At 41.8% G+C, this 27,359-nt stretch overlaps 1 protein-coding gene across 5 annotated transcripts; it reads right to left on the bottom strand.

Annotated features, from left to right (window-relative positions):
- Positions 1 to 291: 291 nt before the first annotated feature.
- Positions 292 to 25,721, bottom strand: EPHX1 (epoxide hydrolase 1). 5 transcript variants are annotated; one of them, XM_064648075.1, is made up of 9 exons: positions 25,603 to 25,721; positions 12,719 to 12,903; positions 10,703 to 10,883; positions 8,316 to 8,543; positions 7,106 to 7,235; positions 6,217 to 6,431; positions 3,936 to 4,044; positions 2,849 to 2,974; positions 292 to 1,363 (listed from the first exon to the last, which is right to left on the bottom strand). In XM_064648075.1, exons 2-9 carry the CDS (start codon positions 12,896 to 12,898, stop codon positions 1,138 to 1,140), a joined length of 1,395 nt encoding a protein of 464 aa, XP_064504145.1. In that variant the 5' UTR covers positions 12,899 to 12,903; positions 25,603 to 25,721; the 3' UTR covers positions 292 to 1,137. The 5 variants fall into 5 exon arrangements, with proteins under 5 accessions (XP_064504145.1, XP_064504149.1, XP_064504147.1 ...); XM_064648079.1 differs by lacking the exon at positions 25,603 to 25,721 and adding an exon at positions 25,443 to 25,598; XM_064648077.1 differs by lacking the exon at positions 25,603 to 25,721 and adding an exon at positions 25,176 to 25,199.
- Positions 25,722 to 27,359: the final 1,638 nt, after the last annotated feature.

Genomic DNA, 27,359 nt, shown 5'->3' on the forward strand with positions numbered 1-27,359 from the left:
CCCTGTGCTTGCAGAAGTAGAGAAATACATCAGAAGTGACTGCAGAATGAAACCAAACTGAAATCAGTCATCTGGACATGGTTTAAGACTCTTTGAAGCTCAACTGTGCACACTAAGGACAGTTGCTGGCAAAACGATACAGCTCTTCAAGTTCAACTTTGAGTAGTTTACCTTCCATCTAATCTTTGTGGCAGACGCAGTACAGAATTGATTGGTTCTGAACTGATGCTACTCTTAGCTGGTACCAAAAAAAATCTCAGTTGTTAAAAATTTAAAAGAAAAACACACAGGAATTATTCAAATTTTTAATGCAAATTTCTTTTAATTTCAAATTAACCAAATTTTTATTCTTCAGTAAGAGTATTTACAAGGCCGTGCAAAACCACAGTGTGTCGAGCTTACCCTGGGCTGTGATTTAAGTTACGAGTACAAACTCAGTGCAGAGGTAGCTTGGGCTATAGTTACTCCTACCCAGCCCCTCCTTTTGGTCCGACCTACAGGCACCTGTGTGTTCCAGCTGCTCTTTGCATGGTGCTATCCCAGGAGCCTGGCACAGAGGAGCTGAGCTTCTTCAGAGCCAGGAAGCTGCTTAACAGCCCAGGCTGGAAGAGAAAGGCAGCCAGCAGCAGGCAAGGGGCTCGTTTAAAGGTACTGTAGATCATTGATGCTGATTACCTGATGCACTCATGCAAGTTAGGTCTTGCTAGGCTGCTCCCCATTCTTTATGTGAGGAACTTCATGCTTACAGCAACTCAAGTTTTACTGCTGCCATGAAAAAAAAAAAAAAAGCCTTTCATAACAAACTGTTGTTAGTTATGTTGTAAGGTCTGTATTTTAATCTCAAAGCAAGAGTCAGGAATACTACAGAACACATTTTAGAAGATAGCCAAGTAATCTTCCTGCTACTTCCTTAGCCTAGCTAAACAAAAACAAACAAAAAAACCCTCACAAAACCAAAACCAACCAAAATCAGTAGGTCCCTATGGCAGTATCTCATGGAGATATACTCCAATTTTCTTGCTGTCCTCTCTCATGTCTGGTCAGTAATAAGATCTAATTACATGGATTACAGTAGACTTAGTAAACCCTGTACATGTGCTAAGCTAAAAGTAATTACCCTGCTGTTTGTACGGGAAGTTATTCCCTTTTCTTTTTCCAAAGTTGCTCTTTCTCTACTTTCCCAACAAATTGCAGAATATCCTTAGCAAGAAGTTCAGGTTCCTCCAAAGCTGCGAAATGGCCCCCTCGAGGCATGAAATGGAAGGAAACTATATTGGTGTATTTCTTCTGGGCCCAAGCCTGGGGTGTGTGCATGATTTCATTAGGGAAGGAGGCAATGCCAGTAGGTACTTGTACTGTGAGCCTGAGAGAGGAGAGAAAATAGTTTTAATCTTTCAAACACTTAAATCTGCAAGAAGTGAAAAGTCCCAAGAAAATGGTGTTCTTAAACAGCTGGGCACACTGCTGTTAGACAAATTATAATTTGACTTCCAGATCCTAAAATTGAAGACAAGACTGTAATTCCTGAAGAAAAAAAAAAAATTTTTTTTTGGCATACATTTACATTAAGGCAATTTTTCAAGGGCATGAGAGTTAAAAGCATGGAAATGGAGAAGAGAGCTCTAGGAGGTGGTGGGCAGCAAATTTCTTCATGCTGCACTCGTGCTCAAGAGATTTACAGTGAAGATTACAACTCAAACATGTTGAGCCTGGCAGGACAACTTGGAGGGTAGGCAGGGGAAGAATTACTTCAAAGTGCTGCAAAGTGGAAGGGAGGAGAAGAAAATAGAGAGTAAATCTAGACTAGGTCAGAAGAAATGCTTCTGAATGGTGAGACTTTACCCTGTAAAGTAGCTCTTGCTTTTAAGTGGCACAAATGCACTCTACAAAACATTCAGTGCATTAGGAAGTGTAAGAAAGCAAATGGATTTGAGGGGAAGAGTCTCTTAGAAAGGGAAACGATGTGTGCTTGTTATAAGAAGAGCCACATTTTATAGGTTTAAATATCTCATACACATAAGCTGCACTGTCAGAAGTGACAGACTTTAAAATGTAGATACAAAAAGTGTTGGGCACATAACCCCTAGAAGCCTGAGATCAGAGTGCCTAATTTTACACAAGACTTTGAGACTCTGTCCTCTAGGCACATAGAAGCTCATATACATCATCTCATGGAGGCAGAACCAGAGCAAGATACTGCTCACAGTGTAGCCACTACAGCTCCAAGAACTGAGTCAGCTTCCTGAGAGCATCATTTCACAGCTAAATGAATCCCATAGCAGTAAGCTGTCGGTGCAAGTACCTCAGGGCAGGTTTAAGCCTTCACTAATACTCAAGCTGACACAAGTATATGCAACCAAGCTGCTGTCCTTAGTGTCTGTGGAGCAGGCACATCAATCAGTCTTACTGACTTCTGACTTACCCCTTTTGTCAGTATGCTGAAGTTGCTTCCAAAGGCAGGACTTAAGACTTTTGCACAAATAGGCAAAGTATGTCCAGAAAAGTACTAAAGCTACAAACCAAACTAAACAAAACTGACTGCATGACTCAGTCACAGGCTAATTGAGTAGCTGAAATAAAATCTGGAAATACATGGATACACCATGAATGGGAGGTCCTCAAGCAACACTTCCAGTCAGGTGTTCTTACTGATGGTTCAGGATTCCTACCTAATTACTGCATTTTCCAAGCACAACACAGTTCATCAACTACCAGGCCTGTCCTGCAGAGGAACATTGTGATACATTCAGAAACCTGCAGCATCTATAAGGCAACAGTCTGTCTGCAACCATAAAATTAAGATCAGGGCAAAATATTTAAAGAGAAAAAAAAAAAACCAAACACTTACTTTTCATGTTTCTGTGTGCCTATCCCCTTCTGCAAGTTTTCTTTGTAGAAACGCATTGAGGAGACTATACAGCCTGACACCCAGTAGATCATGATATTGGTGAGCAGATCATCCAGGTTAAACTTCCTGAACAGGTAAGCCCAGAGGTTGCTTAGTTAGAACTGAATATCAATTTGCATTACTTTAGTAGGGGCTTGACTTTGGTTTGGTTGCAAGAAAAAAAAAGTTACAGGAAAAAACCAATTAACTTGGTTGAGAGTGGAGAGGTGAAGTGTACTACTCCCCCTCTGTCTGTCAGTGACCAATTAAGGATGTTAAAGGCTTTCAGACACAAACTGGGAAGTGACATTTTAACTCCTACATGGAAGGCAGACTCCAATGAGCACCTTATGCTCCAGCATAGCTGTTTATCCTGTCCATAGACTGGGAGGGTGGGAGCAGAACAGCACATGGAACAGCCTGTGCCATTTATTAATGGTAATGTGAAATGCTACCGTGAGCCTTCAACAGAGCCATTACACACCAACATGTGCTGTAAACAGTGCATGTTTCATATATAATTATTAGCTGTATGAAGTGCAAACATTCCATTCAAATGGGCCTTTTCATAACATGCCACTTCGCTCCATTCCTGCCAGGTGGTTCTCAAATGGGATTTCATCTTGGATTTCTGCTGCACACTAAGAATGGTCCTGTATTAGCAAATGGTAGGTACATGAAGCAAAACCAATGAATCCAAAGCAAATTCATAGAGAGTTAATTATTAGTATTAAAATAAATCAAGAGTTTTGTTTCCCAGCATCTTAATGGAAGTTAAACTTTCGGATTTTTTATCCTAATGAGATTCTTCCCCCTAAGTCAGTTTTTAATATCCCGAAGTTGCAGGGTGTATTTCTTTTCTAGGAGATCAAAGTGGGAAGGGAATACATCAGCCTCCATGGCCTATTTGCTTCTCTGCATGCTGTAGTACAGCCCTGCACCATCTGTGGTCATCACAGGCTCCCTGCCAGGCGATCAGACAAACCTCTTTAGCTATGACTCGGGGCTGAGTCACCTCATTCAAAATGGCATAAGAGAAAAGGCTTACCTCTCTAGTCCTCCATCCTCTAAATTCTGGAATTCCATATCAGTCCAGGAAGAAAACTTCTCCAGGATATATGCAGCCAGTCCTACAGGAGAGTCATTCAAACCACAGCCTGAAAAGGAGGAGGAAAAATTAACTGAAATTGTGACATCCAGCTACTGAACTCAGACTATTATAGAAGCAGCCTGTTACAATACAGCAGATATAACTTTACAGAAGCAGCCTGTTACAATACAGCAGATATAACTTTACAAAGGTCTTCCAGCAGCTGTGTTCGTAAATAAATAAATAAAACAGTGCAATGAGTTGGAACCACTTAATCCTGAACTGATGTAACAGTACTGGATTTCTGCTGGCTTTTTATTTTTTCTTGTAAGCTAATAAGATTAAGCTCTATGTGCCAAGTAGGGTTTGCTTCCATTAATCTGGAAGTTGTCATGTATTAAACAGTATTGTAGGGCCAAACCCCACATGCCTACACATGACCAGGAGGATTTGCAGCATTACCTAACAGCAAAAACATTTTAAGGATTATTAGAAAGTCATTAAGGAAGAGCAAGACTTGACTAAAAGTCCATCTTCTGAATTAGCAATAACCAACTGCCTTCCTGTAGAACAAGCATTAATATAGTTTCTATAGTTTGTTTTGCTTGGACAGGAAAAACATACCTGCACCTGGAACTCTGCTCACACATTCTAGTGCTGTGAAATACAGGGACCATAAACTGTCCCAGCTGCTCAGTAAAACCTAAGAAAAAGCTGTTCCCAAGGAACAGCAATATATTTGAAGTTCCACGCATGCAAACAAACCTTCCTGAAAGATGCCTAACACTGCAGCTGGCACAATGTCATCAGAAATTGCTATTTAAACATGACAGTGAAATTTCAGTTATCAAACAACCAATATTGATAACTGAAATAGCAAGTGTTTGAAAAAGTTCTATTTAGCACATGTTCCAGATCTGCTGAACTAAAAAGCAATAGCCTGTGAGTAAAGAAGAGGACATCTGTTTACATATAGGAAAAACTAGCACTGATCCTAACAGCACTTGGAATACAGGTGCTGCCTATTTCCCTCAGTTGAAAATGAAACCACTCTCCATGCAGGTTTCCCAAAGAGGAGCTTCCAGCAACCTTACATCTCCTTCTTCAGAGTGTTTTCCTCCTTACAGGAACCTGCCACTGTAGACAACTCCTCTCTCCTTTGTCCTCAGAATTGCAGGAATGCTCCAGCTCCCAAAGCATGAAGTGGCTGCTGGTTCCCAGTCTGCACAGTCTGCTCTGACAGACCACACACTACTGGTAGGGACAAGAATCAGCCAAAAAAGCACAGCAGAGGGAGCATGGCTGTCAGCTTCCCCCTCTTTCCTAAAGCACAAAAGACTAGCAAGTTTTAGAAACCAAAACTCAGTGGGAGCAAAATTATTTTAAATCCATAAAATTACCATTTTGCCTACACATTTTAAGAACATACCTGCCTCTGTAGGTAAGCTTATGGAAGACCATTAAGAAATATTTTCCTTAGCTCTGTTTTTAATAAAATCCATGAGTGAATTGGTCCTGCACTAAACTAAAATGTAGTCAGTATTCTTGACTCAGTTGTCCAATTCAGTCATAAAAGATGTTTTTAAAATAGAAACACTTAATATCCAGATACTTAAAGTAGTTAAGCAATCTGAGTGACTAGCTCATCTAGGAAGAACATTCATAGCCACACTTTTTTTTTCCCTTGAAAGTCTGCAAGTGATTCAGAACAATGAGTGAAAATGAAATGTGATTTCACTTCTCAGGTATTACTTATCTCTATAGTAAATAAGTTACACTGGGTGTTGAGACAGCTAAAAGCTTCTCATGGTTTACATCATTTGAATGTGATCCATTCTCTGAGAAGAAACTCTCTTTTGCTCTCAGCCTAGCTGCGTTTGAAATGGAATTACAGTCCCCAGTGGCAGCAGAAGTGGAAAAGTATTAAACAATCTATTTTATTTATGAAAACTAGAAATGAGGTCAGTGGCACTTAGAGCATGCTCAGTTTTGATGTGCAGATACGATGCTTCTGCATGCAGAAGTGAGTGTAATGCTATATACCCACATGTAACCCTTTCTGACTTGGATAGAGAAAAGGAGCCCACCTTTTAAAACCTCCAACCTTCCCACTTCAAAGAAAAAAAAATATTTTCTGCGTATTTTAAACGGGACATTTTGTTTCTACAGAAGTACAGCTCAAATGAACAGACTAAGTATTCTGAGCTCAAAAGGTTGGGGTTTTGCTTGTTTGTTTTACCAGCAGTATCCGGCTTTGTAGCCTGTATGTGAGCATAGCCAGACTCCGACAAGATCCTGTAGAGCCCCTTTTTCAAGAAGGGAAACATCCGCCTAATATCTTCCTCCTGGAAACCAAAGAGCCCTGGAAAGTAGCGGCCCAGCAGAATGGAGAGCAGGTGAGTGAATCCCATCTTCGAAACCGAGGCTAGATTTAAATGGAGACCTTTCATATGGCTAAAAGTAAAAACAGAAAAAGCCCCACAAATTAACAAAAATCAAAAAGGGTTTAAAGTTGTTACATTTAGAATCAGAGAATCACAGAATATCCCAAGTTGGAAGGGACCCACAAAGATCACTGAAGTCCAACTCCTGGCCTTGCACAGGATGACACCAAAAAAAAAAAAAAAATCACACCATGTGCCTGGCAGTGTTGTCCAAATGTTTCTGAACTCTGGCAGGCTTGGTGCTGTGACCACTGACATTTAAAATGTTATTAACAAAAATGCATGCCCTTAAATTCCAACCTGCTAATTACACCATGACCTCAGCTGTACTTTCCAGTGTGGTTTTCACACAAAAAGGACAAGTCAAAGGGACAGCAGTCAGTAATCAGCACACACTCCTGGGCATTAAGCCACAAATCCTCTTTTTTTTTTTAACTTACAAGCACTTATCCCACTCCAGACATCAGCGGGGCCATTACAAAACTACTGCACAACAGTTTGAAAGAACAGGTATATAATATAAATTAAGGTATGTAATTTTGGATCACTGCTGAACACTGAACAGCAATGAAAGAAATTACGCAGTGCTCATGTGAGGACTTGGAGAGGAACTTTCAAGTGCACAAGAAATAACTACTCACAGAATAAAACAGCTTTGCAGTGCTCCACCAAAGGGGTACTCACTTGGGAGCTATCTGGGCCAGGTTGGTGCAGATGAGCCAGCCCCAGTCACCACCTTGGGCATAGAACTCATTGAATCCCAGTCTGAGCATCAATTCATAAAAAACAGAAGCAGCACTTACAGAATTAAAGTCTGCATTAAAAGAAAAGAACACTGTTGTATTAATTCCACCCTGCATTAAAAGAAAAGAGCACTGTTGTATTAATTCCACCTACACTGCTCACCCTGCAGCATTTATTCTCCACATAAAGGCAACATTCAAGTTCCTAAAAAGCTACAAGTCCGTTTCTCCTCACCTGTCCAACAGACTACATGGAAGCCTTTGCACACCATCTAGGCAAGGTCTAGAGAGCAAGCAGAAAGGACCAAGTCCAGCCTTTGTTGCAGACTAGTGTTCTTCTAATCCCACCACTTGCCCATGCACTCGCCCCACCAAGGGGTTGCCAGACTCCCTTTAAACTAAACTGTGGTCATACTGCAGCTGAGCCCCATCAGAGGCACAGAGCATTGCCCAGGGAGCGTGTTTCTATTTTGTCTACTGTGGGCACACTCTCCTCTTAATGACAGCTGGAAACTCCAGGTTTCCACTAGTAGTGCAGTTCTCCACTTCATTAGACACTGACAACATAAATTGTAAACGGGGAAGTAGAGAAAAGCAAAACCAACCTTCCCCACATCATTCACCTGCACACATAATTAAATACGAAACTCAGTATGACTTTAAATACTACCTTGCTTCAATTTGATGCAGCTTGTGTTTGCATAACTGAAAGCACAAGCTGAACGAGCAGGCTGCAATCTGCCTTGTAGATAATATGAACTGATTTGTTTCAACTGATGCTTCTCACCTACCTGTATAACGCCGTTGAATGTAACACTGAATTCAAAACACCCAAAAGGAACAGTAATAAATTAAATTTACTCTGCCGGCTCACTCACAGACAATTCATGGACTCAATTACAATTCCTGAGTTGTCACTTCATAGCTTTTTATAGTTCTTTTAAACTTATCTATATGTTGCTCCAGAAACAACTCAGTGATGTCACCTAAAGTCACCCTCTTATCTCCCTCTTCCCACATGACACACAGGATCTCTGTTTCTACAGTGAGAAAACAAAAAGTGTGTAAGAGGAGTTACTGTGCTGCTAGCAGGGGCCATCTCACTGTGAGACTGGGTTTGTGGTAGCTCAGTTTCTTCTCACGCATCATACCTTTTTTGTGAGGTGCTTCTGAGAAACCATAACCAGGGATAGATGGGCAAATGACTTCAAAAACGTGTTCATCACTGAGGCCATGGCTTGCAGGATCCGTCAGGAGAGGGATAATTTTGTAAAACTCATAAAATGAGCCAGGCCAACCATGAACCATTAATAATGGCTTTGCAGACTGGCCTTCAGACAAACGAGGAGGTTTTACGTGAACAAAATGGATATCAATGCCTGTAAAAATAAAATAATTAATTAGCATGCTCAAATTTACCACAGCGCTGAAACTATTCACAGAACAGATTAAGAATAAAGCTTTTCTGAAGTCTTTTTTTTTTTTAGTGAGGATGCAAACACACTGCACTTCTCTGGATACATTTATCCAAGGACCTTAAAGTACTTTATGATGGGTAATTAAGCATCACAGCAGCCAAATGAGGTTGGTGTATTTCTGTTTTAAAATAAATTGCTTCACTGCTATGTCTTAATTTGCCAATCTACTAACGGTAACACAGTGACTCACACAGCTTAAAGGCAGAAGAGACAATTACATCATTTTGTCCAAGTGCCCTTAAATTTTACCCAAATGTCCCTATATGGCACGGGATAGGCTCCAGTCAACCCCAGATTTTTCTTCTTGGAGGCATAAATTGCAACTTGAAGGCACCAAGAGATAGGGAATTCATCTCAACTAGCAGCTGTTTGTTTGGGGGTGTTAATCACTTTCCTCGTTTTGTGCATGCCTTACTTTACACTTGAACATGTCTGGCTTCTGTCTCCAGCCACTGATCCTAAATGTTACAGCAAAAGGAATTCTCTGTCTATGGAGGCCTCCTGTAATCAAGCCAGATAAACCAATCATGCCAAATCAAGGACTTGACAAAATGCCTTCCTAAAAGAGAGTTAATTTTTGTAGTTCTTTTCTATCTTTTGTCCAAAGCTTTCAGTATCTCTCAGTGTGTAAACCATAACAGGAGACTGTGTTCTAGTAGCAGTCTCTTCCTGGTTAAGTAAAAAGGTAAAAATTGCAGTCCAGTTTCCTCTGTGATCCTTTCTCTATGTAAGCAGTAGGCTTCACACAGCGTTGCACTATGTGCTTCAGGTGAACTGCTCTTCCCAAAGCCCCATTCAGGGCTTTACTTTCCAAGAAACAGTAATTTGCTTGATGTATTTAAGCACGTTTTACTCACATCAACTGCAGTTCACAAGTGATCCCACCTTCTTTCACTGACTGAGATTTCCCCATCCTTGACAATTCTGTGAATCTCTGTATTCTCTGAAAAACTTTCAAGTGATGACAGAAGGTAGGAATCTGATATACAGCAATTTTGACCTTGTCTTTTCATGTCTCCTCTCTGTAATCTTTCCTAACACTGAAATTGCTCTTCCCATTGCTATACATAGTGCAATGTCCTTAGCTGCTTCTCCCTTTCTTGTCTCAGATATTTTTTTTTCCTTTTTAAAGGGAAAACTTTTTTGGTTATATCTTTTTCAGCAGTAACCATGTTGTATACATTTAAATAAAAGCTTTATGACCTAACCACTATGTAATAACCATTTATTGTCCCAAATCCATTTTAAATATTATGGCAAACTGCACCACTTGAAATAACATACAAAATTATGGATGCAAAAGTGTACAACATACTCTTTAAGCTTGAATTTTGCCATCAAGTGAGACAGTTGCCTGCTGTGCTCTAGATCTACAGCTGCACTCCCAAATGACCCAAGCACAACCCTAAATCAAACATCTTAAAATGCCCAGTTTGACCAAGCTCCAGCACCAGCAGACCTTACCTGAACAACCTCTTCCAACACGTGTGTGTGCTCTGAATAAAAAGACAAACCATTCTCTCACACCTGGCAGCACATCAACCCCAAGGGAAAGGCATTCTGCATTCCTAGTCCACGAATGCTTGAAATGGTGCAGCAGAGCACATCTGTCCTGCCAAGCAGGGACAAACCTGAGTGGCCAGCACACCCAGCTGAGGAGGCTGCCAGGCTGAAGGCATCACTGTGACAGCGGCAGCTGGGGAACTACACAGAGCATGAGGAGACATCTGTGGGTATTTTTGCATGACTGCATGCAAGTCAGGGAACATGTGTACGTCTTAAGATCCAGTTCTGTTTCCAAATGCCCGTGCTTGGCTCCTGTTAACACCAGCTGACAACCCACTCATGCATAGGGAATTCCATTTGTCATTCCTTGTCCTAAAGGCTTCAGTTACAATGAAGGAATTTCTTGCTGCTTCAGCAGTGATGCCAATGATCCATGCTAGGGCAGCCAGGGAGGGAAGGCCCATCCAACACAACCAGAGCATTCTCACCACCAAGATCCCTTGCAGATAAGATTAAGTATTACTGTTTACTTTTTAAGGGGAAAAGCTATGCACCTTGAATCTTTGTTTTGAAATGTGGGTACTTGTTGAGGACTTCAACTTGTTTCTTCCAATTGAACTGGTTTTTCCAGTAGGAGACAACCTTTCTGAGATACACTGAGTTAATCCCATAATGGAAGCAACTGTTCTCCAGTGGCTCAGTGAACCGAGCCTGGTCAAGTCTCCTAAATAAGTCCTACAGGGAAAAAGAAAGAGACATTAAACCACTTGTGTCTGCTGTCTTGGGCTCTCCCGTGCACGGTTTCTAGTAATTCCCAAGAGAAATGAGAACAATGAAAATAACATCTCTAATTAGACACCTGTGCCTTTTGCTGATGCTCCATCAGCTGTTCCAATTCTTTTCCTCCTCCAGATGGCCTCCTTCCTCTTCCATTTACAGCTGTTCTTAACACTGTCTTTGTTCTGCAGGGCTGGATAACCTGTTTGCCAGGCTGATAACCACAGAGGGCAATATGCTCTGCTGACACTACTGTGGCTTCCCAGTTTAAGTCTTGTTGCCTTTCCAGGGTACTTTGTTCCCTAGGTTACCAGTGAGCCCAACATCACAATCAAGGCAAGGATCTGGCCCAAACCTTTTGTTTTCCTTCCCAAATCAAGGGGTGGGATGTTTTCATTGGGAAACACTCTGAAGGATTTTGCATGGACACAAAGCTGGTGAAACTAGACTGAAATTAAGGTTTCCCAGTCTGGAATAACTATGTAAGTGACCTTCCCACTGCACTTCAAGGTTACACAGGATGCTGACAAAAATCAGTCCAAAATCACTCCGCAGGGAAGGACAGCCCAGAGCCCCTTCCTACTGTGAACAGAGCAGCTGAGGGTGGAAGGCAGGTCTGGAAATCTAATGCTGCTCAAACCTCTGTGGGGTTTAAACCTGAACAGCATTTTCCAATAGAGCAACAGAGATAACTCCCACTCTGACCAAGATGAGTTAAATGTAAGCACTGGCTCATGCCTCACTGAACAGGCAGTCTCAGCCCAGGCAAGATGTCAGAACGTGAACTCACTGTTTTGAAATCCATGTACAGAAAGCATGGATTTCTAAATGGAGTTTTTAACATGTCTTTACATACATGCTTTTTGTCTATGCTCGACACCTTTTAAAATGTTTTAGTAACATGCACTAGCATAACTGTAACTCCTAGTTTATATTTAAAATCAGAGTTTTCTACCCATGGATTATGTTGCAAGAGCTGTCAGAATACAGAATGGCATGTTTCAAAAATATTTGTAAGTTAGAAATTATCTAGCTTAATATCTGCAGCATAAGGGGAAAACATAATGGAGATCAATGTCCATTGATATTACTATGAAGGGCAAGCAAAGTGTTAAAAACCCCAGGACTTTCTGAGAAATTAGGAAGCTATTATAAATGAATAACATGAGCAATCCCATGAGTATTGTTTAAACCATGACTCCACACAGATCTGTGAAATTGTTCAATCCCTGGCTTAAACACACACAATCAAAATCTTTCTATCCAACAAATTCTGCAGCGTATGTTTACTGTAATTACCACAGTAATTTAGTGTTGACCAAAGTAGACTATTAATTACAGAAGAATCAGCATCCAACACAGCTGCAAACATAAAGCAGTCAAGAAAATGAGGTATTCGTAATTGCTTTGGAAAGAAAGAAAGAAAGAAAAAAAAAAAAAAAGACATTGTTCTTATTCTCATCTACACAAACTGAGCAAAGTGCACAAACAGAAAAACAGAGTTGAGTAATCTGTAATATGATTTTTATGTTTATTAGGCTCTGCAGAGTAGGTTTATTTACCAGCAATCTTGCTACAGCCAGCTGAGAACAGAATTGTACAGCAGTGTATAAAATCTGCCTATCCATACCAATTTTCTGAAGTACTAGAAGTCCCTTCCCCCAAGACCTGGACATCATTGCTCATTCTCACAAGTGTTACTATTGGTTCAATTTAAAAATTACTTCCAAGCAAGTTCTGCATTTATTTGGCCATTTCTTATTTCTCTCTCCCCAGCCCAGAGATTTGCTTACACTCAGCTCTTCTTCTGTAGTTTCCACCTTAAATGGCCGAATAGTTGTATCTTCTTCAGTGTCAGGCTTTTGTCCCTTGCCCCACCATCCATCTTTGAAGGGCAATGTCTCTTCTTTCTTCTTGGAAAATAAGAAGTAGATAATGACTGTCCCCAGAACCAGGAATACTTCAAGCAGCATAATGCCTGCAAGAGAAGAATAGAACTGGGGTAAACCTAATCAGTTAATAGACACACACATACTTTGTAAAGACTATAGAAGGTTATTCCCTTTTTAGACAAGATTCCATCTACATGAAGTTCTGTCACTCACAGTGTATCAACACTCCTGTAAAATTTCAGAAATAGAATGTTTTAGCCTACGCAACTCAAGTGGGGAAGAATTGTTTTAAATAAAAGACATATAACAAAAACAGAACTCAAAGCAAGTCAAGAGATGGCTTCATAATTAAATAGTTCACTGATGAAACATGCCACATTGGCTTCCTCAGTGGTCCACAACTGCAGTTAAGCTTCAAGGGTAAAGGAGGTTTAATGCTTTCTCTTCCTCTGAAGCTCTATACTTCCAACAACCTCAAGTGCAGAGCATCTCTTCAGTAAGGCTTATATATCTACTGCTATAAATCTGTAGGGAAAGAAAAACAAGATATATATATATATATATACAGAATAAAAAGTGAAGAGCGTGAAGGCAGCCACCTTGTACCTCCCGTCACCCTGGGAGAGTGGGGCAGGGATATATTTGCATAACCCTTGAACACCAGTGCAAAGGGTAATAGGACCTTCCCTTTCTTTCTCCCTCTGAACTGTTTTAAAGAGAAAACCACATGCATGCTCTCCTGGCTCTAGAATACGATCACTTCCCCAAGTGACAAAATTCTGTCAAAGTGAAGAAGAACTTGATTTCACAGCACATCTGCATAAGCCAGCTGCAGGGCTGTTGTGCTTCAGTCAAACAGAACACCTTAGCAAAAAAAAATAATCCCTTTTAAATATATTTGAACTGGTTTATGCTGCAAGTAGAAAAAAAATATTCAGAGTCTTTAATAATTAATGTTTTCAAGCATGCCTTTAAGTATAAGAAACGTTTATAAAGTGGTTTGGGGAACAGTACTGTCATCATTTTAATGCATAATTTTAAAGAATGTTGTGTTTCAAACATTCATTTGCTGGGGAATTGCTAAGACATGAAGTATTTCAAAACTTCTGTAGGGCAAGGATTTTTTATGACCCAGAATGTCTTCATTCTCTCTAGAGCCAGAAGGTTTTGTTGGTTTTACTGCTGCAGAGTAATTTGATGCTCTGAAATGGCTCAAAGAGTCATCAAGAATGCACCAAATTTACTCCTGGATCAAAACAGAAATTTTAACACAAGTTAATGGGAGTTCACAGGATTATAGCAGGAATGAAGCTGACCTGTGTGGTAAGTGCCTTTATGTGACAGGATACATTTTAGTCAACTTCTTGGCTTTAATTTTCTTATGGCTGACAATAAATTAATAAATGGTAAAAATAAGCACCCACTAAAACATCTGTACAGAAGTCAGGAACTGTGCAGATAGGACAGCAAGCTACAGAAAAATCTATTGCTTATATATGCAAGTGCTTCACCCTTGAAAAGTGCCTGAATCCTCAGAGGCTGGAGCTATTGGAAATGATGGGCACTGAGAAAACTTAATGTTTACTTGTTTCACTGGTGCTTCCATAATTTCTGTTGCTTGTTTTTCTTCACCATGTTCTCTCGAGCACAAGACAACACTCTTTTCCCACCTCTACCATACTCAGGCTGTAACTTACCCCAGAATTAAAAAGTTTATCCAATTTCAGCTTGCCTCAACACATAAACCAGCGTAGTCTAGGAACATCCTGAGCACAATTAAATTTTACTGCAAAGGACAACTGGAGGGGCTTCTAGAAACGTCAAAGCACTTCACATAGAAATGATACCTACTACAGTATTTAATGACATTTCTACTACTAAGTCTTCATAGAGAAAAACAGCAACTTCCCTGAAATCACAACAGAACTCAGGCCATGTCTAGACTACAAAGGTTCACCAGCATAACTATGTAAACACCACACAGAAAAACCTCAGACTCTTGGCCAACTTCAAGACGTTTACAAAGCCCCACAACAAACAAAAAAGCTGCTGTCAGCACCAGCCCTGTCGTTCAGGCAGAATGGTTGGGGTACCTAGAAAAACAGAGGATTCTTTCTCCTGGCTTATGCCAACACGGTGACAGAGGCACAGCGCCTAATGGAGAACCTCAGCCCATTCTCTAGCAAGAAACTCTTATGTCCTAAGTCACCGGAGTCCTCAGAGCTACAAAAAACATTTCTGCTTCCCCCATCTGCTCTCAAGGATACTTGAGAAACCAGAATTTTTGCAGTAGAAGATATGGGAGGAATTGCATGCAAATATGTTTATTTTGCATTCACCCTGGACCTTGTGTGGAAAGAATTCACTGTGTGAACAGACACCCATTTTTGCAATTAATTCCAAACAGACTTGAGGATGAGCTTGTTTACAAACCAGCAATAAGTGCCAAAATCATCTTCAGGTCTCACAACAATTCTGTCTCCTATTGCAGAGAATTGGGACTGGTGACAAATTGATTTGCATGAGATGTCATTTTGACTCGAAGAAGCTGCCTCTGATTTTGGTTGGATTATTTTCTGCTAACAGAGAGACCCTCTATATCCAACCTCACTTCCCTTGAAAGCGCCTGTAAAATTCCTGATTACAACAAGCACAGGGGCCTAGAGCTCCAGCTACGCTACATTTTTTCCTGAGTGCACAGGAAGAAAAGGGCAAAGTGCGTCAGCAGTATTTTGACTTGCACCAGTTCACAGCACGCTCAAAGGGATTGTTTTGCTGGTGATGAGTTGCTGGAACGCAGCATGTTCCTACCAACCGCTCCAGCCTGTGCCGAGAGGAGACCACTTAGAGCAAATGCACTCGGTGATTTCCCAAGTCTGCTATTCAAGCTGGTTCTCTAAAACTCTTGTGTGTTATTTGAACGGCATAAAGCAGCCTCAGTCGTGATGCATCTGCACCAGAATTTCCTCCGCTAATCATTACTGAGATCTGTTGTGAAATGGAAGTTATTAGCTCCTTACACTTGTTCCAAGGTGCAGCAACACAGTAGCAACCACAAATGTGGAAGGACAAACAGGTACAATAACACTTTTCTATATTCACAGTTTTCAGAGATGTTCAACAACAAAGTGCTGGTGTTTTTATTTTCTGAAGTCTCTTCATGCAACCACACTGGCATGTTGCCTTTATAGCTGAGTACTTCAAAGGGAGTTCATGTTTTGGTTTGGCTTTTTCCTCTTTTTATGCAACAAAGGCAAAACCTTAGAACAAAATATTTCCATTTATTCCATGGTCAAGCACTTAGGCTCTGAGACTTTGCTGTACCCCAGGGTGGATATTGTTTATAGACAGCCCTTAAATACCTTAGACAGTACTTCTATCCTAAAGAGTTCAAGGAAGAATGCTTTTGGTTTGCTGCTTTAAAACCATGTTTTAAAAGAAAAATGTTGAAATGCGATGGGTTCAGTAAATAGCCTAAAAACTAGCTCCTCTTGAAGAAGGCCAAGTGCATCTCAAGAAACATGTTAGCAAGAAGACCCCTAAACTTTCTTATAGTAAAGATACTGCTCCCTCTTGAAAACACCCTTGGTTTTCAGCACTTTTTTGCATTTTGATTTGCACTGTCCTCTGTTCGTGCATTAACAGCAGAGCTAAGAGCTCCACAGAACAGAGCAATTATTATTTACATCAAAGCTACGTCCTGTCTCACACCTTGTCTTCATCAGTACCCAGCAGCAGATGCCCCAGAGAACAGTGCTATTTATCTTTAGAGATGTCACCTCTGAAATAGCTTAAAGGTAAAATCCCCATCTCATCCTACTAGTAACCATCCATCTTTGCCTTGCAGCATTAGAATACATCTGAAACGTGTTACTGGAGAAATAAGCAACTGTGCAGACTTTCAACCTAACACTGGAAACCCATTTTGCAACCCAGCTACCACGGCCTGAATGATGCACAATACCCACAACTCCAAGTGGTGCTATCAAACCCTGTGAGTGGGGTGTGGGTTAAGCAAAAGACATGAGAGACCGTGCTGCGTTCAGACACATGCCAGAGGTAATCACGGCTTAAGGTTAGTAACATTTTCTCTTCAGAGTTGGTTTACTAGCAGACTGCAAGGTAGCTCAGAGCACTTGGCATGCTCTGATGCTGTCAGACACAGGGTTTATTGATTAATAATTACTCTGCAGGAGAAATAACAGCTCAATTTAGAAGTGATGCTTCTGTTTATTTTTGTTCTGTTACATAAAGTCCCCCATTAGGTTTTACCGAAAAGGCAACCCTTTGCTGCAGCATCTTTGTTTACCCATTGGTTTGCCTGAAGAGCAGCAGTTGCAGGTTATTCTTCCCAAGAGACCTGAAGGAAAAACAACCCACTGAAGGACTTCAAAAGTCCATGGCACCTGTAACAGGGCCCCTTAGCACTGACAGCTTGAAAGGGACTAACACATGGCACAGGCCCCGAAGCTTCACCTTCAGTCTACCTGCTACCATCTCCAGGCATCACGTTTTTGTCATTATGTAGCACCAGGAACAGACAGAAAATCATCAAGTCAAGACACTTGTATAAGAAAAGCTTACTATTTCTGTAGTTTATGGAGCATTATGACAAGCTTCAAAATAGCTTAGCAACACAGAAATTGCTTTGCATACAAGTTATAACATCTCCCAGGTGAGCATAAAATGATACATTAACACTGTAGGAAAGGAGGAGAGGTAGGCATCAGATGAAATAAAGCATCCTACGCTGGGAAGTGAATCAAAGACAGGAAGTACAAATCCAACAGAGTTGCTGCCTTGTCTCGATAAGAAATTTAGCATTTACATTTTTTATTGCCATAGGGAGGTGGCACACAATGCTATCTCCAAAACAGCAGGAAGAGATGATATCATTCTATTTTACAGTCTTTTTCTAGACTGTTCACAATCAGAAATTAGCCAGTACAGCAGCAACCTAATTAGAAGGCTACAAGCAAGGAATGAGGTCACCTTCCCAAAGCAGGGGAAACCACAGTCTCTCAGGCCTCTCCCAGGAGCAGGGTATGCTGCTCCCAGGACAGGGTCAGGGGTACACTTCCATCACTGCTGAGGAACACCCCACACCTGTGGCACTGAGGCACTGCTCTCTGCCAGCTCTTCACTGCTTTGTCCCTTGGACAACAGGAACAACCAACAGGGCCAGTTTAGGGTCCGGAGGTTCCCATATGCATCACCCAGAAGTTTTATTTAGGGCAGTTGGTCCCTGAGGCACGTCATTCCAGGGGAGTAGTTGAGCACCTTAGACAACATATTCCTATGATCCTGTGACAACTGTTAACTCTCCAGTACTACACTGAAAGCTGACAGGCACCAAGATCCAGCTAAGCATGAAAGAAAAGTAGTATGGGACTAAGTTCACTGTTATCCACTTTGCCTCACCCAGAGTCAGCATATTTATGTAACCACTGGCCGGTCAAAGCTCATATCACAATCATAATTTAAAATACTGCATGCCACATTTTTAATAGGAAAAAACTCAGTTTACAAGAACACTTATTTTAGCAACACTACTTGCTCTTTCAAAGCCATGCCCAACACATTCTTCCGTGCTGCTTAAAAACATGTCTTGTTTATCTCAATTTTCCTTATTTCGCTTCTATTATGCTTCAACAAACCCACTTCCTTCCAAGAGTATAAAAAAAGCCCCTGGGTTACAGAAAAGCAAACTGGCAGAATCCAACTTGGGATCTGTGTCATGCCTGTTATTGTGACCTAATGACTGTGCATGATTCAGAGGAAAGGAGATCTACTCTCCATCCGCAATAATTTCTGTTTAAGACAGAGAGGCAACAACAGGATTCTTAAATCACCACTGTTCAGTCACGATAATTCATGTGAACACCCTGAACATGTATTCAGGGTGAAACAACTGTTTAAACTACCATAATAATGCACTAAGGTTAGATCATGCAAAGATTTTATCCTATTTATCATATTCAGCGTTTACCCTATTCCATGTCCCTCAAATTCCAACAAGAAGAGGTTTTTAGCATCCATGCAAAGAAGCCACAGAAGCCTGGCATACAGCTGGAGGGTGGACACAGCTGAAAGCCAGGTCTCCAAGACAGAGTGCTCTCTCAAATTAGATGTTACAGTTAAAAAAGGGAAGGATATCATGCCAATAAGAAGTTTTTAAAACGGTTCTTAGCCAGTATCCAGCCAACTAAATTACACAGTCCAGCAAAACAGAGTCCAAAACACATCTTGAGCTTTACTTCAATGTTTCATACCTAATGTCTTAAAAGAAATGATGAATAACACATTGTTCTGTTTTGCTTTCCACTAGAGTTTCTAGCAATACTGAGGTTAACCTCCTCATCCTATGCCAGTATCTGCATTTTACAGTGAGGGTAGGGAAAAAAAAAAAATCACAGATGAACCAAAAGAGCTAAGATCTTACAGATAAGGAAATGAGATCGAGGTAATTGTTCTTCAGGCCTTAAGGTAAATAAGGGCTCTATTTTTAGCTTCACCAAATCGTCCAGTACTGAAGAGTAAAAGGTTACCTTCCTTCCCTGCCATGGTATTATTGCTAATGTTTTGCCCAGTCTGATCTCTAGATAAGATTCAGTTTCATCCTGCACCGCTTCGGTACAGCACAGCATGTGTCCTCCTGTTTCCTGTAGGATTTTCCATTAGTCTAAGTATCTTAAGATTCTTCCATGAAATTAGAGAGTGAAAGATCTTCTTTTACTGGCAGATCTACAAGCTTTTTGAATTAGAACTGTTAGAAAACTGTGTTACTAAAACCTTTAATTATTAAAACATGCAGAATTGACGTATATGTGGTGCTTCAGCGGGGGGGGAAGAGTGCAAGTAGTTTGAAGTACATAACAAGAAAGTACATGACAATCTTTCAGTTAAAAGAAGGTGTGGAGACGGAAACGATGAATATAAAGACTGTCAGAGGAATTTTCTGGCAACAGGCAAAACAGATGAGGTGCACACTGCGAATTTAAATGAGGATCATGACTCCAGGTAGAAAGAGCAGCATGAATGAAAACGTGCTCCTTCGAGACTCCCTCTGACATTTATGATGTCAAACTCTACCCTTCTTCTATGATACCAGACTCCCTCCTTCCTCTGTGATGCCAGACTTTCCCTTCCCTCTATCGCACCAGCCTCCCACTTACCTTTATGATGAGATTCCCTCCATGACTCCTTCCACAGTGATGCCAGATTCCCTCCTTCATGCTGCCAGACACCCTGTTACCTCTGTGATGCCAAATTATCTCCACCTTCATTGAAGTCAAACTCCATCATTCCTGTATGATGCAAAATGACCTCCATCCTCTAAGATATCAGACTCCCTCCTCCCTCTATGATGCCAGACTCCTCATTACTCTACGATTTCAGACTTCCTACTACTTCTATGATACCGGACTCCCCTGATCCTCTATGATGCCAGACATCCCATTACCTCTATGATGACAGACTCCTTCCTTCCTTCCTTAATGATGCCAGACTCTTCTATTCCTCTTGGATACCAGATCCTCTCCTTCCTTCTTGATGCCACAGTCTCTCTTACCTCTATGATGAGTCTCCTTCCTTCCTCTATTTTCCCCCCATTTCCTTCTTTTTCTACAATGCCAGACTCTCTTTCCCCTACGACACCAGACCCCCTTGTACATCTATGATGACACACTCTTACCTTACTTCATAATGCCAGGATCCCATTTCCTTCACGATTCCAGAATACCTCTTATCTGTACGATGCCAGACTTCCTTCATTCTCTGTCATGTCAGACTCCTTCCTTCCTTCCTTTCCTCCTTCCCCAGCGATGCCAGACTCTCACTCCTTCCTCTTGGGTGCCAGACTCTCTCCTCCCTTCAGGATGCCACAATCCCTCTTAAATGAGACTCCTTCCTTGCTCTATTTTTCCAGATTTCCTCATTTTTCTATGATGCCAGACCCTTTCATAGAATCATAGAATCAAACCAGTTGGAAAAGACCTCCGAGATCATCAAGTCCAATCCTTGATCCAACACCGCCGTGGTTACTAGACCATGGCACTAAGTAACACATCCAGTCTCATCTTGAAAATCTCCAGGGACGGTGATGCCACATCCTCTGTGATGCCTCACTCCCTCTTACCTCTGTGATGAGATTCCCTCCTTCCTCTATGATGCCAGAATCTCTCTTTCCTTCATGATTCTAGAAACCCCTTGCCTGTGTGATGGCTGGCTCCCTACATCCTCTCTGATGCCAGACTCCCTCTTATGTGTATTACGATAAACTCCTTCCTTCCCTCCTTCCTCAGTGATGCCAGACTCTCTTCTTCATGATGCCACAATGCCTCTTATCTCTATGATGAGACTCCCTCCCACCTCTACGATCCCACACTTCTCCCTTCCTGTTTGATGCCACTCCCTCCTTCCTCTTTGACACAAGACTCCCTCCTGCCTCTATGATGCCAGACTCTCTCTTACCTGTACTATGACCAACTTCTCCCTTCTTTAGATGATGCCAGACTATCTTCTTCCTTTCTGATCCCAGACTCATTTCCTTCCTTCATGATGCCACAATCCCTCCTTCCTCTACAATTCCAGCCTCCCTCCTTCCTCTACAATTCCAGACTCCCTCCTTCCTCTATGATGCCAGACAACCTATTATCTCTATGATGATAGCCTCCTTCCTTCCTCAATGATACCAGACTCTCTTCTTCCTCTTGCATGCCAGATTCTCTCCTTCCTTCATGATACCACAATCCCTCTTACCTTTCTAAGTCTCCTTCTTTCCACTATGATTCCAGACTCCCTCTTACCCTCTATGCCATGCTCCCTCTTGTCCTCTTTGATGTCAGACTCCCTCTTACCTGTATTATGATAGACTCCTTCCTTCCTTTCCTCAATCATGCCAGACTCTCTCCTTCCTTCATGATGCCAGACTCCATCCTACCTCTGTGATGAGACTCCCTCCTTCCTCCATTTTTCCAGATTTCCTCCTTTTTCTATGATGCTAGACTCCCTCTTTCTTCTATTATTACGGATTCCTTCCTTTCTTGCTTCCTTCCTCAATCCTGCCAGATTCACTCCTTTCTTTATGATGCCAGATTCCCTCTTACTTCTGTGATGCCACAATCTCTACTTCCTCTGTGATGATAGACTCTCTTCTTCTTCTTGGATGCCAGAGTCTCTTCTTCCTTCATGATGCCATAATCATTCTTACCTCTATGATGAGACTCCTTCCTTCCTCTATTATTTCTGATTTCCTTTTTTTCTAGAATGTCAGACTCCCTGGCCACAAAATTGGAATATTCCAACTATAATACAAGAAATGTACATAAGAATATGTAAGATAATCAATTCATTTTGCCCAGAGGTATAAGTGTAAAAAGAAAAAAAATTATTAATTGTGACTATGGAAACAGGAAGAGATCAAAATTTGTTATCTCTCTATGAAGACTTCATTCTCAATGAGAAAAGGAACTCTGAATGATGACAGAGGAGGGGAACAGATGGTAGTCATCATTTTCTGTCAAATAACTGCAACACCAAAAGGATGTGCCAGAGTAAACATGTAACAAGAAAAATTCTTGCTACTTTATCTCTCTCTTAATAACAACTAAATATTTAAGTTCTCTTTGGATTTACTGGCTTCATCTAGAACAGTGCACTACCTGTACCCACCAGATTAGAGCAATTAACACTCTTGATGAAGCAATCAAGAGTACTAGGTCCTTCAACAGAGCTTTGGTTTTGATTCATAACGCATCACCATTTAACCTGAGAAAGAGCTGTCCTCTATCAGAGAGCAAAACATACACAGGCTACAGACACAGAAAAAACTGGGAGAGCAATAATTACGTGTCTTCACTACAGAATTCACAAGATTAAAAAGTTTTACTGCTGGGTGCAATAAATATGAGAAGAATTGCTTGAGATAAAGAAAGAACAAAAAAAAAAGTTTGCTGAGCGTTTACTTGTGTTGTGGGTTACACCTAATAATCTCCAACAGAGATGTTCCAAAAAAAGTTGGAGGAATGTTCAAGAACAGCTCACTTTTCAGAGAAGAAATCTAGAAAACAGCTCCTCTTTTTTAACCCAGCAGGATCCCTTCATAAACATTTATGATCCCTTCATAAACATTCTGGCAAATACAGTATTGAAAAAAGCACCTTAAAAAAGCATGGCTACCACAATTCCCACAGAAATATTCCCAGCCCTGCCAGTCAGAAAGCATTCAATCAATAACAATACGCTTAAATATATATATAAAAGCTGATAATGCTGCTTTAGAAAGACAACCATAAACCCCAGGGTAAATTCAAATCACTGTCAGCCATCCTGCTATGTCTAGCATGACTAAGGTATTAAAGCAAATGTCATTTTAGAGGTAGATTTTTTTGTGCTTTACTATTTATGTAAATACCCATTTACACACACAATGATGCTTTTAATTAAAAATAATGTGTTCAGAAGAAGAATCCAGGACTTTTCCAGCAGTAGTATTCAGAAGGGAAAAAAGTATTTTCAACATTAATTACAAGCAGACCAAAGCCCTTCAGAGAGAAGCAAGATGCTCTACTTTCCAAGCGACTTTTCTTTAGGGACTCACACAGTAATTAGAGAAGTATTTGCCACATTCGGAACTTGTACTTTAAAGAAGACTGCCCTGGTTCTGGGATTGTGCATTGCACGAAGAAAATACTCTTGCAAGCCCAATGAAGTAGTGCACGCTCTGCCACAAAGGTAAGGCTTTACCTCTGCTCATATGGCCACAAAATTTGACTACTCCAACTAAAATACATGAAATGTGCATAGGAATATGTGAGATAATCAATTCATTTTGCCTAGAGCTATAAGCTGTACTTCACCTACCACCCCCATCCCTGCTTTATTACTTCTCCACTGACAAATTACTTGACAAACTATTACTGAAGCAACAAGAATTTCTGGGAGTATTACCACTCCAGAATTATTACCCCAAACCTTTTATTTACCTGTTGTAATTACTCAGAACAAATTGGCCATGTATATTCTACTAAGGAGCCTGAGCTTCTTTCACAGCGCTTACCAGATTAAAACATTGACATTTTATGCCTAAAATACTAGGTAAGTCTGAAGGTTTTGCTGAAACCCAAATAAACAAACAGGCTGAAAGCACGGTATTGCCCTACAGAATGACCAAATATATAAAGTACAGTAGACCAACAGGGGAGGGGGGAAAAAGGCCTTTTAAAGCACCCAGTAATCAAAAATCTATTTTGGACAATTCATACAGACAAATTGCATGTGGATTTTGGCTGCACTGGTTATTACCAACTATGCTCTATTTCCAATTATTTACTTCAACACCATGATTACACATATGAAAAAAATAACAAACTCTGGAAGAAATAACAAAGAAGCAGAGTTTAAGCAAATCACACGCACAGTATTATATATGAAATCAGACTGGAAAAGATGTAGAACAAAGAGCCACGAACTTGACACTGTGCCAGGACCTTCCCCACAAGGACTTCAGCCCTGACAAAGATCTAATCCTTGTCCTTGGACAACTTCAACTGTGGATTGATTTTCAAAGCTGCTTAATTGCTTTTGGGGCCTATCTTCCATCGATTTTCAGTAACCATTAGCAATTTGTGCACTCAAGTCTCAGTTTTAGCTTACTTCAGACAGGAGTAATATCCGCTTCAGGGGAGAGGCATGGCTTCTCCGAGGAGTAATGCCAATCAAAATATTAACCCTGCACTTGTCGCTCTGTAAGTAAACTTGAGACACTGGCCTCTAAAACTGATCCTATCTTGTAGGTTCACCTACAATAACTAGGCAAGTTGTCTTATTTTTGATAAAGCTATGCTATGAAGAGAAGAGAGAAGAGAGAGCGCCTTAATTCAACAGAGTGGGAAACTTAAGCAATGTACTCGATTATGGTATGTTATAACTGCTGGGCAGTCAAAATCCCAACTGAATTCTGACAAACTGAGCCAAACTTGAGGGGAGTACATCATTTGCTTAGTCTTTGCAGATTGCTCAGTTATGCAACAAAATATGCTCATTAAACTTAAAAGGTTTTCTTCTCATCCCTAAAAGCCTTGCTCAGCAAAGGGAACTATGTATACAGTACTCAATCAAACAATTTTCAGGTTTGGCAAATTACCCATAAACTAACTAAATAAATAAAAGTTCAGTTTCATATCCCCATTTTGAGATGAGCAACAAAACCAAACCAAAACCACTTATATGCCAATAGTTTAAGCAACTTACTCTAACTAAACTGGGAAACCAGGCCGCATTCCCAAGGAATGTTAAATAAAATCGCTGCTGCCGTAAGCACTGTCAGCATTAAGGCCAGCTTATCAGGAACCTTTACCTGGACAAGCATCCCTGGCTGCAGCAAGCCCTCGGGAATGTCACATCTACGCTTCCCAGAGAAACGCAGATTAGGGCTTTCCTGTTCCCAAATCAACCTAAGTATCCCCACCCGGGGTTATCCAGACTTCAGTAATTCGCACTGTTAATGCGTGGATACCTCCGGCTTCGCTTTCCAAAACACTGGCATTTTCGGCACGCGGGCGCAGCGCCCGCTCTCCCGCAGTTCGGTGCCCGCGGAATCGCTTGGAAAAGTAATCCCGCTTACTGGATGGGAAGTTTGCGGCTCTTCCGCCTGCCGGGGCGCCGTTCGCCTCCCGTTTGGGAACTCCACAACCCCCGCAGCAGCGCGGGGACCCCCCCGCTCCCAGCCCAGGGATACAACGGGACCCGCCCCGGGGGGGACACCGGGACCCGCCCGCTCTCACCTGCCGCGGTCGGGACCGCACTTCCCACTCCTCCCCTCGCCTCCCTTCGCTGCCGCGGGGGCACGCCCGGCACGCCGGGAGAGGGGCACGGCCCCGGCCGGGCCCGCCGGGAGATGTAGTCCTGCCGCGGGGGCGGGAGCTCCGGGACGACCCGGGCGCTGACTGGGATTCTTCCCGGCCACCGCCGCCGCAGCTGTGCCCGGACGAGCCCAGGGATGCGAAGGCTTTGTCCCCTTTGTCCACGGCGCTGGTGGATCCCTGGAGCGCTCAGGCAGTTGGGAGCTCAGCCTGGGATCCGGAGCACGGCGGGTTAGAGGGCCCAGCCCGGCAAACACTGACCTAGCATTGCAGTGCCAGAGTTCGGGCACGGCCGGGCAGCCATCAACTGGTGCCACCTGTGAGCTTCCTAAATGGCCTCCCAGCCAATCTCGCCCGCGCTCGGTGCGCTGGAGTAGAGCCGACTGAGGGAATCACATTTTAGAGTGTTGTAGTAGGGCTGACTGAGAGAATCACGTTTTAGACTGCTGCACCTCCCCAGCTCCTGTGCTGTGCAGCATGACTAAGTGCCCAACAGAAAACACACCGAGAATGCATCTGACAGGGGTGTTTTTTTTCTGAACCTGTACTGTTCAAGGCCTGTCTTCCAAACTTGGTCAGAGAGATCTCAGCAAGCCTCAGAAGGTCAAGCCGTAGCAACTAAGCCCATCAGTAAAAAACATAACAAGAAAATGTTAAATTCTTGATCGACTCTTCAAGGTTTTTCCATTCAATCTCAGTTTTCATCTGTCATTTCACTCCTAAGTTCCAATCTTCCTCTTTTCATCACCTCTATGCCATCTCAGTTCTCTTGTTTGTATTGTGGAAGGCTCAACAGATGGACCTGTGATCACAGATAATGATTCCTTTCACATCTTTTTCAACCTCTTGTGTCCAATCATTCCAGTCTGCTCAAGCAGTCCTTTGCCCAGAGTATTGGGTGTAGTTCTCATGATCTTTTGCTGTGAGCAGCAATAGTAGCTAAATTTAAAAAGTAATCTGCTTTATAGCAGCATGTGCCTAAACTGTTCTGCAAGCAAGGCTTGTCCTTTTTTATTGTTTTCTTCTTCCACACCAAATGTGCTGGCTGAGTTCTGCCCCTTCTGGGGCATCTGTCTTCACAAGCAGCTCCATAGTACTTTTCTTGAGACACCAAAAGTGTTAGTAATAATCCATCTTTCTTCTGTAGGACTACAGGGATTTCACAAACGTACAAATAAGACTATGTTGAATTTCACAGTAAACATAACTTTTATAGGATGACAGATAAAAATGCAATTGGATTATGTGCCACTGTCATAACACTTTATTACAGCTACCGTATAGATAATTGTCAGGGTTTAAACTCCAGCTGGCAACCAAGCACCATGCAGCCACTCACTCCCCCACCAGCAGGATCAGGGAGAGAATCAGAACAGGAGAAGTCAGAAAACTTATGGATTGAAATAAAGACACTTTAAGAGGTAAATCAAAAGCTGCACACAGAAGAAAAGCAAGACAAAGACCTGCCTACCCATAGGCAGGCAGGTGTTCAGTCCTCTCCAGGGAAGCAGAGCTCTATCATGTGTAACATTTACTGGGAAAATAGTAATTCCAAATGCCCCTCCCTTCCTCCTTCTTCACCCAGCTTTATATGCTAAGCATGATGCCATTTGGTGTGGAATATCCCTTTGGTCAGTGGGGGTCAGCTGGCCTGGCCGTATCCCCTCCAAATTCCTTGT

This window comes from Pseudopipra pipra, chromosome 3 (assembly GCF_036250125.1).
Source record: "Pseudopipra pipra isolate bDixPip1 chromosome 3, bDixPip1.hap1, whole genome shotgun sequence".
NCBI lineage: Eukaryota > Metazoa > Chordata > Aves > Passeriformes > Pipridae > Pseudopipra > Pseudopipra pipra.

What these genes read in the sequence shown, in the direction of transcription:
- EPHX1 (XM_064648075.1), bottom strand. Translation starts at nt 12,898, where the DNA reads ATGCTGCTTGAAGTATTCCTGGTTCTGGGGACAGTCATTATCTACTTC. An exon ending in TTTCAAAACAAAGATTCAAG is followed by an intron (nt 8,544 to 10,702) that starts GTGCATAGCTTT and finishes TTATTTTTACAG; the next exon opens with GCATTGATATCCATTTTGTT. An exon ending in AGAAGCACCTCACAAAAAAG is followed by an intron (nt 7,236 to 8,315) that starts GTATGATGCGTG and finishes CTTTTAATGCAG; the next exon opens with ACTTTAATTCTGTAAGTGCT.